This window comes from Fomitiporia mediterranea, assembly GCF_000271605.1.
Source record: "Fomitiporia mediterranea MF3/22 unplaced genomic scaffold FOMMEscaffold_11, whole genome shotgun sequence".
Taxonomy (NCBI): domain Eukaryota; kingdom Fungi; phylum Basidiomycota; class Agaricomycetes; order Hymenochaetales; family Hymenochaetaceae; genus Fomitiporia; species Fomitiporia mediterranea.
In genome coordinates this window covers 252,801-266,403 of record NW_006760396.1, presented here as the reverse complement: position 1 = coordinate 266,403, position 13,603 = coordinate 252,801, and the positions used below count along the sequence as shown (strand labels likewise).

Sequence of the window (13,603 nt, the reverse complement as noted above, 5' to 3'; positions counted from 1 at the left end):
GTTCATCCGTACAGTGATGTTGAAATACTAATAGCAGATCCGCAGATCCGCGGATTTGAAGAGTTCCAAACTCTCCTTATAGTTACACGTACAAAAGACGTCATGCCGCGTCTAACCGCGCACCCCGTTCATTCCGTCCCAGTCAATTCGCTTAGGTGTGATGCAACGCGAAGCGTCTACGCCTTGCAGCGTGTCCATTCGTCACCCAATTAAGGCTCGCTTCGAGTCGACTGTCAGGGACGCCCAGCTATCGGAAGCGGAAGGAAGGAAACATGCATCCTTCTCTAGGTTTGTACCTTCGGCGGTCGAAGAGTACAGCATTCTAGTCGACTTGATTCATTTGATATTCTACCAATAACGTATTTTCACGCATGCTATGATTGCTATCTCTGCTTGAAACATGGCGAGAACATCAACATCTTGTAGAGATGTTGATAGATGTCCCATATACTGGCTTGCACGATTTAACAGAACGCCAGAGAAGGCGTGGAAGTGTCAAACTCTTGTACATAAACAGTCCTCGGCTGTTACATGCCAGAATCATCCCATAAGTGCTGGGTCCGAACAATTGCTACGACAGGATGTCTAGTGCTCAGCCTGCTACTGACTTATGGTTGGAAAGGTCGAGGTTGGATGGAATGATTCTCGGAGCTGTCTCGTATGGTGCGCATCGCATTTACAAATATTTCATTATTTGATCTAAACGCAAATTCACTTTATCTATACATTCCATTCGTAGGCTTCTACGCTTTACTTACTATTCAAGCGACCAGCGCTATCCTCCACAAGTCCAGGGGTAACGATGATAAGAAGAAGAAGATTGCGTTGCTGTCTTATGTTGCAATTACATTCGTACTTGCTACCATTGGATTTGCCGGAAATGTGAAGTATACACAAATGATATGGGTCGATCTACGCAATGCTCCCGGAGGACCTGATGCTTTGATTGATCTCGAACTGGACTATTGGATCAATAGGATGGCGCTCGCAAGGTAAGAGGCTCATGCAGGACCGTGCCTGTATAGCGTGTTGATATTATTGAAAATTACTAGCTACTATATTATGGAATGGGTCATGGAAATTCTCTTGGTCAGTTATTTCTCATCCAATATAGATTCTTAATATTTAACTGGATGCAGTTATACAGATGCTTTGTAATCTGGAGATGGAAGCCGTACATTGTTCTTCCGATGAGTGCGCTATTCCTTGCCTCCGTTGGTAGGTGGATTGTTATCAATAGAGGTCGCAGTCATTTTACTAAGTTCAACAGCCATGTCTATCCTTGTCTTGACCGAATCCATAGGCGCCGTGTTCTATAACATCAAAGTTCAGCTTGCATACCTCTGCATAGCTGTAGGCACGAACATTATATATACCATCCTTGTCGTCGCCCGCCTCGTCGCGGTTCGCAACCAAGTACGCGAGACACTTGGAGCCGAACACGCCGAAACGTACGTGTCTATAGCGGCGATGGTAGTTGAATCCGCAGCCATGTATTCGGCGTTAGGAGTTATTTATATTGTAGCCTTCTCCGTCCATTCGAATGTGTCAAATCTTGTTTTCTTATCTATAAGCCACGTCCAGGTACCGTCGTCGTCAATGGTTCGTTTCCAAGATACTTATCGCTTCTCCGTAGGGCATCGCGCAACTCTTCATTATTTTACGAGTAGCGCATAATCGTGCTTACTCGGACCGCATCACCACCAGGACCTCAGAACCAACCACATTAGCGTTTGCTTCACACTCCGTTCACCATGCTACCCTCCCCAACATGCACTCATCGTCAGAATCTTCTGATGCGATAGCTACTGTGGCAGAGAAGAAAAATCTGGATGAGAAACAACTGTCCTCGGCTGAAGCGTCAGACCAGGCACTGGCTCAGGTGTAATCGGTCATATGCATCTAACTCTAAGTTGTTTTATGCGGTTCGTAATTGCAAGAGATATTTATGCCTTTGTGTAAATTTAATTACATTTCTTGTGTCTACACTGTTATGATTATATTGCTTGACTAGTTATTTATGCCGAGGCTCTCAAAAGTTACATTGACATAGTGGCCGATTGTAGTGGACTGGGTTAATGATAACATGAATACATGTCCGTTGTGCTTAGTAATCAGTAAACAAGCCAGGACTCTGCTTTCTTCAACGCTTCGTCCCATCCTCCGTCTCCCTTCTCCCATGTCTGCACACTCTCGATCTCGTCTTTTCCGAGTTTCAATCCATTGTACAGATGCTACAGGCCAGGTCATTAACCAGCAATAAACTGATTCACATGCGATCACTTACGGGAAACATGCCCTCACCGCCCCGTGGGCCACACACCTCCGCTTTTGGATCCTCCCAGCGGATATTTTTCTCCAATGGCTCGTAACTGAGGCGGAGAATGTAGACCTTTGGATCGTTGCCAAAAAAAAACTTGAGTGTGTTCGGGACTTGTGGTGCAGTAGACAAGTGGATGAAGCCCGAATTCTGGTCGATATCGCTGACCGGGAGTCGCTCTGGGAGCTCGTCGGGAACGGGTGCAGTGTATGGAACGAGCTTGTAAATGTATGTGGGCTTATCGGACATGGTGTGAGGAGTGGTAGGTGGTAGGCGAAGGATTGGTAAGGTGTATAATAAGAAACTTTATTCCTCGAGATCTCGTTCTCATTACACGTCGCGCATCCCGATTAAGGCATACATCAGAAGTTAAAGAACATACGTCTTCCAACGGTTTCTCCTCCAATCTAGGTTCATTGGCGGCAGCACATCATAACTCTCTCCACCAACCGTATATGCTTCAGATTCTCGAAGCGCTGTGTCGCTTGTTTATCTTTGGGGTGCAATCTAATACAGCAGAAGCTTAAGGCGTGGTGGCACAGAGTTCCGCGCTATATAAAAGCAGTGCTGCATCTTGTAGATATCACAGGCCTTTTACTGCGATGCCGGCTCACTTGGTAGAAATTGTCTTGTTTTCGGCTCCGGATGACTATCATGCGAATCAGTGTTCCTTATCTGGTACTGTCAATAGCACAGATGCAAGGTAAGCAATTGCTGCGTTTTATTGCTATCATTGGCGGTGTAAAAGCTGATGTCGAAACACCATCATAAAATGTTATCGCTACAAGATCCTATCATGGCGTCCAAATTGAGGACCCTACTCGCGGATACGCAATTTCCGGTGCGGTGTTTGAATCCATCATGCTTCAAGAGACGCGGCCTGATTAGTCTGATTTGATTTGGGAACAAGTCTTCGGAGCGCACGGGTCTCAAACCTTGACTTCACGTTCAGAGCTCGACTCATCACTTAGGGATAAAATCGAAGTAGACCGTATCCAATTTCCTGTTGATCCGACCGCAGCATTAACCGCTCCAGTCTGTGAAGTCGTCTACTTCACGCTTAGAGAAGGAAGGACAAAGGACGAGATCGCACCTTACCTTGACACTCTTGCGAACCAGGATACGAAGACTGTGACGCTGTCAACTTGGGGGTTTAATCCAGAGAGGGAGAATCGACTTGTAATGCTTGTTGGGTGGGAATCTCTTGAGGAAAGTGATGCCAATGTATTCGAAAAAGCCCGAACTAATGTTACTAGTACAGGCTCACCAAGAGGTGGCAAAGAATCCGACGGAAGAGACGAAGAAATTATTTTCACATCTTCATGAGTTATCAGAATTTACTGTTGGGCATAGCAACTTGACCACATCCTGAATGAAGTATCGATTATTTGAAACGTGTACTTCGGCACATTTGCAAGATTTTAGACTTCGTTTAGGTTTAGCATGACAGAGCTCTGTGGGAGTAAATGATAAGCTGCTCTACTTTACCAATAACCGCCAGGCTGCTAGGTTCAAGTTCTTTCAGTCCAAGGAACTAATAGAAGCAATGAATCAACCAATAGTTGAAGTGGAACTTTTGTGCTAAGATGATTGTGGTGCATTTGGCACTCAGAATTCATGATGACAATCTGCAGTTCCTCCGAGCTGCCGTCCGAGGTATTAACAGCATTAAACCGACAACCATTTATCTGCGATCACAACTTACCTCGATGAGAAGATGTCCAATTTGGTGTGCACTAGTTATTGAACGTCCAGACCACATGTTTCGGTTCGCATACCATTTCTTACCCGCCTTGTCGACATCGTTGACTTGGTCTATGTAGAGGCAAGGTAGGCATCATTAAGTTTCTAATTCAGAAGCATTAGCATCTGACGCTTCTGTTGCCAGAATGCCTTGACTGAAATTATTTGAAAAGCGCAGTTCATTGTCTGATTTCAACTTGGTCCTCATTTTCGCCTCTAATTATGTTTCAAATCAAGTTGTGATCGACCTATCAGACAGGCATACTTATTGCCGAACGCTAAAGCACCAATTCAGTAGTCCTACATGGGTAACAGTGATGCAAGTGCCAGCTTGATTGTTGGTGTTGCCTAGGATCAGAAAAAAGATTACAGTGCCAATTCCTAACCTAAGCTATGCAATCATGAATATCTTGTCTTGTAGCTAAACTGCAGGTTGTTTGTGATCAGATGTGACTATCCCGAACTCATAGCAGAAGTGCTGTTACAGACAACATCTTTTGACAGATAGAACTTACTACTTCTCTGTGTTATACCTTAAATTAATATATATATAAGTATCTAGCACTACAGCAAAAATTTTCAGCTATCAGCTAGTAACTGAGAACCATGTAACTATTTAAACAGCAGCACGGTGCTCGGTCAATTCTATGATTGCATCCGTAGACTTTCTCTGAGATGACACAGATGCGTTTGAGGTTGCCAACTGTGTATCCCTTTTAGCCTGTGCTGCTACAGCTCGCATTTTGGCAACAATTGTATTGGCCTCATGGCCATAATGTGAATTCTTGCGAAAGATTTCACCATAGCGTAGGAAAATGATTGGGATAGGCAAGAGGCCAAGAGAGAGAAATCCAAACAATGATACTTTACATTAAGAATAAAGTTAGTATAAGTGATGATTTGCAAATGTAACATTTATAAACTGGGTACATACCTCCCCACTTTGTTCCGAGGCGTGAGATGATTGAATGAGATGCTACAGGAAATATGGAGCCAATTAAGGATCTCCAGAATGTGTTGCAAGCACTTGCACTAGATGCATAAATTGTATATGTTTGTGATGAACTAGTAACAGAAGCTATCAGTGAGTTAAACAATAAAATGAAAGAACTTACTAGGTTAGGAATGTATAGAAAATAATGAGTGTAGAGAATGCATAAAGAGTGCCAGCTAAAGTTGGTACAATCCAATGTGTTTCACTACCACTTGACCTATATAAACATATGAGAACTTGAATATCCGAATCAGGTGGGCAAAAATATGCTACCAAGCAAACCAGAACATGGCTATAGGCATGAGTGAACTATAACAATCCATCTTGTTAAGATATTATAGATACAATAAAGTTAATACATACCATCCAAAGACTGCCAACTTTAGAGCTGACTCAGGACTGTCTGGCGATTGATTTCCTGGCTGGATAAAGCTGGGGACGCGAATGTTTGAAAATATGCGTACAAGATAGCGGTACGGCAGTGCAGCAAGCTGAAAACCAACAACCATAGCAAGGAAAGGAAGACCAGTTAGTTGTAAAGGGAAGTTGTGCTACAGATTCAATAAGTATACAGTCTATTTCTGCCATGGCAGACCTTGCAAGGAGATATCTTACGTGTTCAAAAAACACAACAGGATATGCCTCGAAGAAGAAGCTATATGAAGGGAAGGTAAGATGTGTGGACAAGAAATCAATAGTAATGAATACTTACTAAACTATACCATATGCCAAGGAGGTCCATATTGCTGCACCCTGGACGATTGGCTCACGAAGAAACATTGCTTCAACCACCAGTTGTTAGAAGAATTAAGTTCATAGCACTCGAGAAAGTATTTACCTGCTGGACGGCCAATATTAGTTATAAAGACTTGTTTCTTTGACTCGTGCTTCAGCTCATGTGCTGCACAAGCATTCAGCATCCCCTCCTTGCGAAGTTTCTTAGATCTCCATGCTAGTACAGTAGGTCCGTGCGTTTCTGGTAGTAGCCACACTACTGGGAGAAGGGACAGGACAAAGAAAAAGTAGACACGGAGTACCCACAACCTAAGGATGATAATTAACAAAGAATGCAGGTTGGATTGCTTTTACATACTCAGATGGTGCATTTGCTGATACAAAGAAACCAATCGGAAGTGCAATGCAGGGCCCGGCAGATATAGCAGCAGCACTATACAGTAATTAGATTTATAATGATTTTGCACATGCAAAAAGCATACTAGAGTGCAATAGCTTTGAACGTCAACTGTTAAGCATTTCTCATATAAGCAACTAAGAGTGAATGGCTTACCTCTTGCTTGACCTTGCATGTCAACAATGTTGTACATACTAAGAAAGTAACACTTATAGTACATTTCTTTCAGAGAGGGAACCAACTTACTCAGACATAATACCACCACCACTGACAGAATACATTAAACAATTAGTGTATTTTTTATTTTGTTGAATCAAATCAGAACTGACTTGTTAAGAGCACAGGCAGCAGCACATCCAGCCAAAAAGCGGACTTTTTCAAGCAATAACAGTCAGAGAATATAGAACTCTACAATCTACCTTGTTACTCACAGACTATTATGACAACAATGTTGTCAATCCAGGCACTCATAGCACAAGTCACTATGTAGAGAAGGAATCAGTAATAAACTTAGATGGAAATAATATATGGTTGCATACCAACTAGCATTGGCCATGACAAGCGGTATGGCAATGTTCTTCCATACATTTCACTGAGAGGGCCTATGCAACAACTGTGTTAGCAACCAAGAGCTTTAACAAGCAATAGATATGTACCCCCTATTTCAACATTTGGGTCAGTTCTTATATCCGGCACATATTTGATGTTCCAACTCACAAAACAGTGGCCCTAACGAGAATCCTAATACATACACTGTCAGACCTGAGCTAGCAGTATCTGCATTGACACTGTAGCGTGCTATGATCTGTAATTCTGCTGCTGCCTAAAATACAAGTGAACAATTGGTAGGAATACATGACTAGAGCATCATTCACATAGAAGGAGGATCCGAAAACTCTGAACAAATGTTAAGTTGTTGGTCTCTCTTTTCGAAACGAGAACATACGCAGCAAATGCTAAGATGCATATGAGGAGGACAACTAGCCGTTTCCTGCGAACTGACCAATTCTTACTATCATCTGGATCATTTTTGGAAAAGGTAACGATGTCAGGAGTTTGAACCATCCTGTGAGTTGTTTGCAAGGATTGGTGTAAAAAGAGGGAGGAATGACAAAAACTGAAAGGAAGGTGAGGGTAAGGGCGAGAGTAAGGGCGAGGGAGGGCTGTGGCATACAATTGGGGCGAGACTGAGTGAGTTGCGTGAGAGTGAAGAGAGGTTAAGCCGATGAAGCCAAGTTTAGCATATAAGGCGGCACGAACTTTTCACACAGATACGATTTATTAACTGGCGCCTTTAAGCCCGGTGAAATGTTTGTAAGGCGGATAACACCAGAAGGTATTACTCTCAATAGGATCAAAGAAAACATTTCCATCTCCATCAGAGACACTAGATGGACTTAAGGATTAGTATTGATCATCGTTGCAACAGAAGTCAGTGTCCTCATATTGATCAACACTATTCTGTACAGCTGTGACAGTAAGAATGACAACTGAGTGGGTACTTCCTTTTCCATTGTTTGTATACACGAGCCGAAGCAATCACCCCGCTTGCTCCACATGTATGGCTTCTAATGAACTTACGTGTTGTCCGGGGCTGCCGCAACTCCGTCACCATTTTAGTTTTTGCCTTGTAGTACGACCTTTCATGTTGCTGATACCAAAATACACAGATATTAAATATAAACATAGTATCTACAGTTTACGTTTGTAGAACATAAGCACAGAGAAATACTTTATTTTATATACATGTATTTCCCCCTCATATTGACAAGCATGTGGTGGAGATGTGCAATACACTTATGTGTTGAAAATTTGATAAAGTGTGGTCGGCAAATGTGAAAGGCCGGTCATACTATTCTTACCTTGGCAGCCCCCAAACACTTCTATTTGATATTATTAATGGAACTATACATCAACCTTCTTATTATTGGTTGCACGATTGTATGTCTGTCCTTCTTTCTATACACGTACTATAGGTGGAAGTCGGCATAATACTACACTCTGGGTTATTAGTCTCGGTGACTTGCGGCGGCACTTGCCAATTATCCGTGATCTTCAGCTACTATCCGCGATTTCGACCCAAAGTTGTTCCCTTACTAGCCCCACATGCACTGTGTCGAAGACGAGTTAGGCCTGATTCCGAGCTGGAACCCGTCCCCAAGAAATGATGAAGGATATTGGCGAGTTACTCAGCATTATTTTGCATCATACGCACGGCGAAGCAACAAAAATGATGCTAACAGCAAAGAGGAGGATGGCACAGTTAATGTTGTCCCCACAGCTCTTGTGGCTGTTGTGAATCGCTATGTTCCAAGGGCTGAAGGTCTCCGTACCCCTGTTGAAGGCGGGATAACGCTTGTCCTTGCACATTCTCTCGGATCGCATAAGGAAGTAAGTTACAGACATTCTTGGTGGGTAGGCGCATTCTTGACAATAGTTTAGATATGGGAGCCACTGTTGGCCCACCTTCTTCTTCTGGACAAGCAATCAAATACCAGCAGGCTAATTTCAGAAATCTGGTCCTTTGAGCCTGTCCATCATGGCGATTCTGCACTACTTAATGGCAATGGCCTATTAGAAGGTGATGTACAATTGTTTTCATTGGATAAGCAGAATTATAATATTATTTTCAGTGGATCCAATGAACTACCCTGTAGACCTGGTCGAATTTCTCCGAAGAAGGATGCCCAAGGCATGGGACCCATCAGTTATCCTTCCTACCCATCTTCCAAGGCATGGAATATCAGATAGGCCTAACGTTGTTGGTATCGGACATTCCATTGGAGGCAGCTCATTGTGAGCCTGTTTTTTTACTAGTACTTTGTGTCACTCACTCGCTTTTCAAAGCGTACATGCAGGCTTACAAATGCCGAAGGCACTTAAGTCACTAATAGTTATTGAACCATTTCTTGTGAATCCAGAGAAGAATATACCGAAAGCATATGCAATGGTTAGTGCAGGCACTGCTCGACAACCAGAGGAATTCTCGTCAAGGTTAGTGCAGAAGTGAAAATATTTATGATAATCTGATTACGTCTCTGTAGAGAAGACTTACTAAGATACATGAAGAAGAATCCTGCATATTCTGGGTGGGATTCTCAAGTAGTAGACTCATACATGAAATTTGGAACATTTGTGAACAGTAGAGGGCAGGTCTCTCTGAAGACAAAACGTTCAACTGAAGCAGTCAGTCATTCATGTATATTTTGTCTTATACAATTGTTAATACGCCTGTTCCTGTAGCAACTCGTGCTGAACCGTTATATGTTTGAAGCAGTTTGGTTCTGCCTGCCTTCCTTGCCGATACATGTACATTTCATTTATGCAAATCACTCGTGGATAATGTAAGACATATAAGTTGTTATAATATATATCAAGCTCATGTCTTTTCAAGGTCTGAACACTCTAGGGCACAGACAAGAGTACAACCTCCTCAGGCATCGTCATTTGACGTGGATGCTGGCCACGCAGTGTGTAGAAATATTTTTTTATTCTTCAGTTGTGTGCTTACAGGAGAAACCTTAACTAGACAATTCAAGAAGCTCCGAAAACAGTTGGTAAGTATTTTATAGTGGAATCTAACGAATAAAGTACTGACAAGTAATGAAACTGCTAGCGAGTGAAATTTTTAAATTCCTTAGGCAGCTAGACATTTCCGGAAAAACTCAGAAGGATTTTAGTTCCAGACTCTAGTACTACTGTGTCAATTTGAAGCAGTGTATTAAGAAGGAATATGATTGTGAGAACAAGTGTGTGATCATTGTGAAACTAAGATCATTTACATCAGATTGTTAAATTTCTCTGGTGGCAATTTATACTACATGGCTGTTAGGTAGCATATAGAAATTTGCAGTTGTTCAATCTGAAACACAATAATCACGTGTAGTGCTGCATTCTTCTAGTCTGATGCACATCTCAATTCATACACCATATCCTATTATCAAATTGTATCCAGTCGGTCTGTTCATACCACCGGTCATAATAGAGTTTAGATTAGTTTGTTACTGCGCCGTTCACGTTCATCAACAGCCTAGCAGTACTATCTCATGTGCTGTTAATACTGGCAGTGTTGCTTCTTTCGTAACGAGCCGATTGTACTAGCATGATATACAGACTCGGGTCTCAAATCCAGGCTCAAGTTGTGATTACAGGCAGTTGAATGCCGAAAGTTCAGTTCAAATTAGAAAGCTATTTTAAACTCACTCATGTCCCGCTCTTGTAGCTTGCTGGCTAACTATATACAAGGACAGGGATGTGCTTATCTCTCATTCAGGAGTGGGTAGGCAGTTTCCCCTGACACCCTAAATATGCAAACTAGATGGAGGTTAAGTGCTGTAAGTTTGTTTAATTTTCTCACATTGATCCGAACTGTGCTTCTTACATCATGATTATGATACATAGATGCATTGGCTCGGAGTAAGACATAGGCCGGCAATACAATACACACTGATGTGTTGTATCTGCCGCTTCTAAGAGTCGAAACATCTGAATATTCTTAGTAATACACTCACTTTCGTTATTTTCTTTTGTGCAGAGATCTGACGTGCCCTCCCTTCGTTTCTACCCATTTGTTCCCTCTAAAGGAATAGGCCATGGTCAGTAATTCCATCTCATGGGTCTCAAGGAGGTCCGGTCAGGATACAGAGGCTGCTTCGAGCGACAACACTCTGGGTGCTCTACTGCTTGGCACATACATTGCAATTGTGTATGTTGTACTCATTCTAGCTGTGACAAAAGTTGTTGACCACAGCTCATCATTGAATCTCAAGGTTGTTTGGACTGGTCAGTCATCAGATATACCGCTACTACAGAATGTATCCATCGGATAGTAGACTACTCAAACTGACAGTAAGTACTAAATCTCAACCAGATAAATTCAAAGCTTACTCAGTAACAGGTTGGTGCAATGTGGTATGTCCTTGCATCATTTTTTACTTTTGATCATGCACCGATCTTTAATATGAAGGGTGTTAGAGACAGTGCATAGTATCTTGTGCATGCACACCTGGTGAGTTATTTGGTCTCTTTCCCAGAACTTTTAATTTTACAATTCAGTACAGCTACTTTTTTATGGTTTCAAACTATTTCACCCCTGAACGATTATTATCTGGTGTTTGGTATGTTATCATCTATTTTACAATTTGTTCTGTATTTTTGATGTAGATATGACAGGTCTTTGCGAGTGTGTAATCAAAAAAATATTCCTAAAACAATTGTTAACATAAGTATTATAGCTAACAATGACATTCACTGTAAGTAGACTGTTTAATATCTTTAGTACACATTCCAATACTTGTCTAATTACAGGGTGTTATTACAACTATATCACACGTGTAAGCTGTCTACAATCTGGAAAAACCTCACAAGTATTCAAATTTTCGAACTTTTAGCTTCTTCTCTAGAAGGGTCCAATTATGTGAAGCCAAACTTTCAGACCATCTCTAATGATACTAAACTTGCTAATAGTATTGTTTATAGTGTTACACAAGACATATGTTACTACTATAATTGTAAGATTATATCCTTTATTATTATGCTATAAGTGCTAGTTCTAATCACTAGACCTCAGATGGGAATTTCTGTAGTCAGATTAGGTAGGAGTACTAATAGCTTGTTATACAGTGTACAAACTAACTGTACTGAGTGTGTAGGATTTGCAATAGGTATTTTAGTTATATCCTACTGAAAAATTACTGATAATGCGTTCTGGAACCCAGCAAGCACTGTTACATCGTAAGTGAATAACACTTCTTTACAGTGCTCACTTAGTAGACTTTCTTCAGATATACTGCTGTAACATTTCCAGCATTCCAAAAAGATGTAGTATGTGTTTCACTTTATTATTGTTCATCTACTCTGAATAGTATACAGTGGATCATCTGTGTTACCTTAGGGCTTTCAATAGCATCGGATATAATTATTACAGTTACATTGAGCATGTTTCTCAGAAAAAGCAAAACTGGATTCGAAAGGTATACATATTGTTTTGTTAATATAATCAAAACACTTGACATGTTTGTAGAACCGACACTATAATTGACAAACTGCTTCTCTATGCTATTAATACTGGATTGTTAACAATGTGAGTTTTCTCACAATATAACTTCTTGTAACAGTATTAGCTTACATGACTTTGTAGCATTTTTGATTTGGTGGTCCTTATATGTGTAAGATATCTTGTCTTAATATTGAGCAGGCTTAACAGATCTGTTAACAGGCTGCATCCATGAAAGATAATTTGATATACATTGGCCTTTATTTTGCCAAAAGTAAACGTATGTGACTATATCTTGTAGATAGTAACATGTCCTTACAGAGCAGGCAAAGTATACACTAACTCTTTCCTTGCAGTGTAAGTGTAGTACATTCATTGAAATAACGCAAATTATTTGCTCAACTAGTAAACCATTCACAGGCTGAACTCGCGAGAAAGTATCTCAAGAGATGATGATCCGGGATCATTCATATTACAAGAAATCGTGTTTGAGTCCAATAGTAATGAGCATGGACCACTAAGACAAAGGGTACAGAACTGCTATAGTTGTTAATGATCTGCTAACAATTTTTGTAGAACGGAACTGCTATTAATGCCAACAGTCATAGGAGTGATTTTCTTGATCTGTCGGTGTGTAGGCATGCAACATAAACTGGGAAGTAACTGACCAGTATTTTTGTTTTCAATAGCCTTTCGACGAAGACACACATGTCGAAGGCCGATTGGATTGCTCAGAATCTGCATTGACTGTCAAGAACAATGCTTTTCACTGATTTATACATATATAATATAGTTACATCTTTGTCTCTATCTCTATCTCTTTATACATTTTTTTCTTAGTTTCTCTTTTCTCTTTAAAAAAAAGAAAAGAAGGAAAAGAAAGCTTTTAGTTTCCATTATTAACTATCTGATGTACTTGTATGTAAACTCTTCTAGCGTCTCATCATTCATATTTATGCCCTGTCTTCGATTGTTGCGAACAATGGACAAATTCTCTTGTACCATGTGCACCTATGAAACACTCAATACACATACAGGTCTCATGAGAAATATCCGAATATCCGATCTTTCTGCATCTGATATCAAAATGGAGAAACCGTTAGAGGACCATCTGATTAATCACTGCCTACATATGTGAATATCATGGATGTTTGTTCCGATAGTTTTTCCGGAGATTGTACAGCACTCAAACTGCGATTGGTGTATTTTCTCACCCCGTTGTATTACTGCTGCTTGCATAATTCCTTAGAATGGCAAGATCACATGATTTTTTTGTCACAAAATTGAAAAACACAAAGAAAATACAATATCTCACTCAATCCTTAACATAAATGTGTACTATTAGTACCTAAATTCATACTTTTAAAATCCCCTTCAGATAGATACTTTATTAATCAAATTTGAGTAAGAATTGACTAA

At 40.8% G+C, this 13,603-nt stretch overlaps 4 protein-coding genes across 4 annotated transcripts; 2 read left to right on the top strand and 2 right to left on the bottom strand.

The window, feature by feature from the left end:
* Window positions 1-424: 424 nt before the first annotated feature.
* Window positions 425-1,888, top strand: FOMMEDRAFT_112684 (uncharacterized protein; the record flags this gene model as incomplete). Its single annotated transcript, XM_007269926.1, has 6 exons — window positions 425-663; window positions 740-992; window positions 1,053-1,089; window positions 1,140-1,218; window positions 1,271-1,584; window positions 1,637-1,888. Exons 1-6 carry the CDS (start codon window positions 582-584, stop codon window positions 1,886-1,888), a joined length of 1,017 nt encoding a protein of 338 aa, XP_007269988.1. The 5' UTR covers window positions 425-581.
* A 68-nt stretch (window positions 1,889-1,956) lies between these two features.
* On the bottom strand, window positions 1,957-3,805 carry FOMMEDRAFT_22754 (uncharacterized protein). Its single transcript, XM_007269750.1, has 5 exons — window positions 3,582-3,805; window positions 3,231-3,529; window positions 3,109-3,161; window positions 2,288-3,023; window positions 1,957-2,234 (listed from the first exon to the last, which is right to left on the bottom strand). Exons 4-5 carry the CDS (start codon window positions 2,567-2,569, stop codon window positions 2,115-2,117), a joined length of 402 nt encoding a protein of 133 aa, XP_007269812.1. The 5' UTR covers window positions 2,570-3,023; window positions 3,109-3,161; window positions 3,231-3,529; window positions 3,582-3,805; the 3' UTR covers window positions 1,957-2,114.
* Window positions 3,759-7,876, bottom strand: FOMMEDRAFT_30933 (MFS general substrate transporter; the record flags this gene model as incomplete). The annotated part of the gene is made up of 21 exons (XM_007269788.1): window positions 3,759-3,854; window positions 4,026-4,135; window positions 4,579-4,596; window positions 4,694-4,927; window positions 4,998-5,095; window positions 5,179-5,274; window positions 5,421-5,608; window positions 5,673-5,712; window positions 5,770-5,839; window positions 5,896-6,101; window positions 6,151-6,225; window positions 6,275-6,300; window positions 6,346-6,383; window positions 6,436-6,456; window positions 6,621-6,671; window positions 6,729-6,791; window positions 6,907-7,012; window positions 7,136-7,145; window positions 7,193-7,255; window positions 7,450-7,576; window positions 7,771-7,876. The coding sequence occupies 21 exons, from the start codon at window positions 7,874-7,876 to the stop codon at window positions 3,759-3,761; spliced, it is 1,842 nt and encodes a 613-aa protein (XP_007269850.1).
* A 419-nt stretch (window positions 7,877-8,295) lies between these two features.
* Window positions 8,296-9,199, top strand: FOMMEDRAFT_160036 (uncharacterized protein; the record flags this gene model as incomplete). Its single annotated transcript, XM_007269925.1, has 4 exons — window positions 8,296-8,580; window positions 8,632-8,770; window positions 8,823-8,985; window positions 9,037-9,199. 4 exons carry the CDS (start codon window positions 8,296-8,298, stop codon window positions 9,197-9,199), a joined length of 750 nt encoding a protein of 249 aa, XP_007269987.1.
* Between the last annotated feature and the right edge of the window lie 4,404 nt (window positions 9,200-13,603).

What these genes read in the sequence shown, in the direction of transcription:
- FOMMEDRAFT_22754 (XM_007269750.1), bottom strand. Translation starts at nt 2,569, where the DNA reads ATGTCCGATAAGCCCACATACATTTACAAGCTCGTTCCATACACTGCA. An exon ending in GCGGTGAGGGCATGTTTCCC is followed by an intron (nt 2,235 to 2,287) that starts GTAAGTGATCGC and finishes CCTGGCCTGTAG; the next exon opens with CATCTGTACAATGGATTGAA.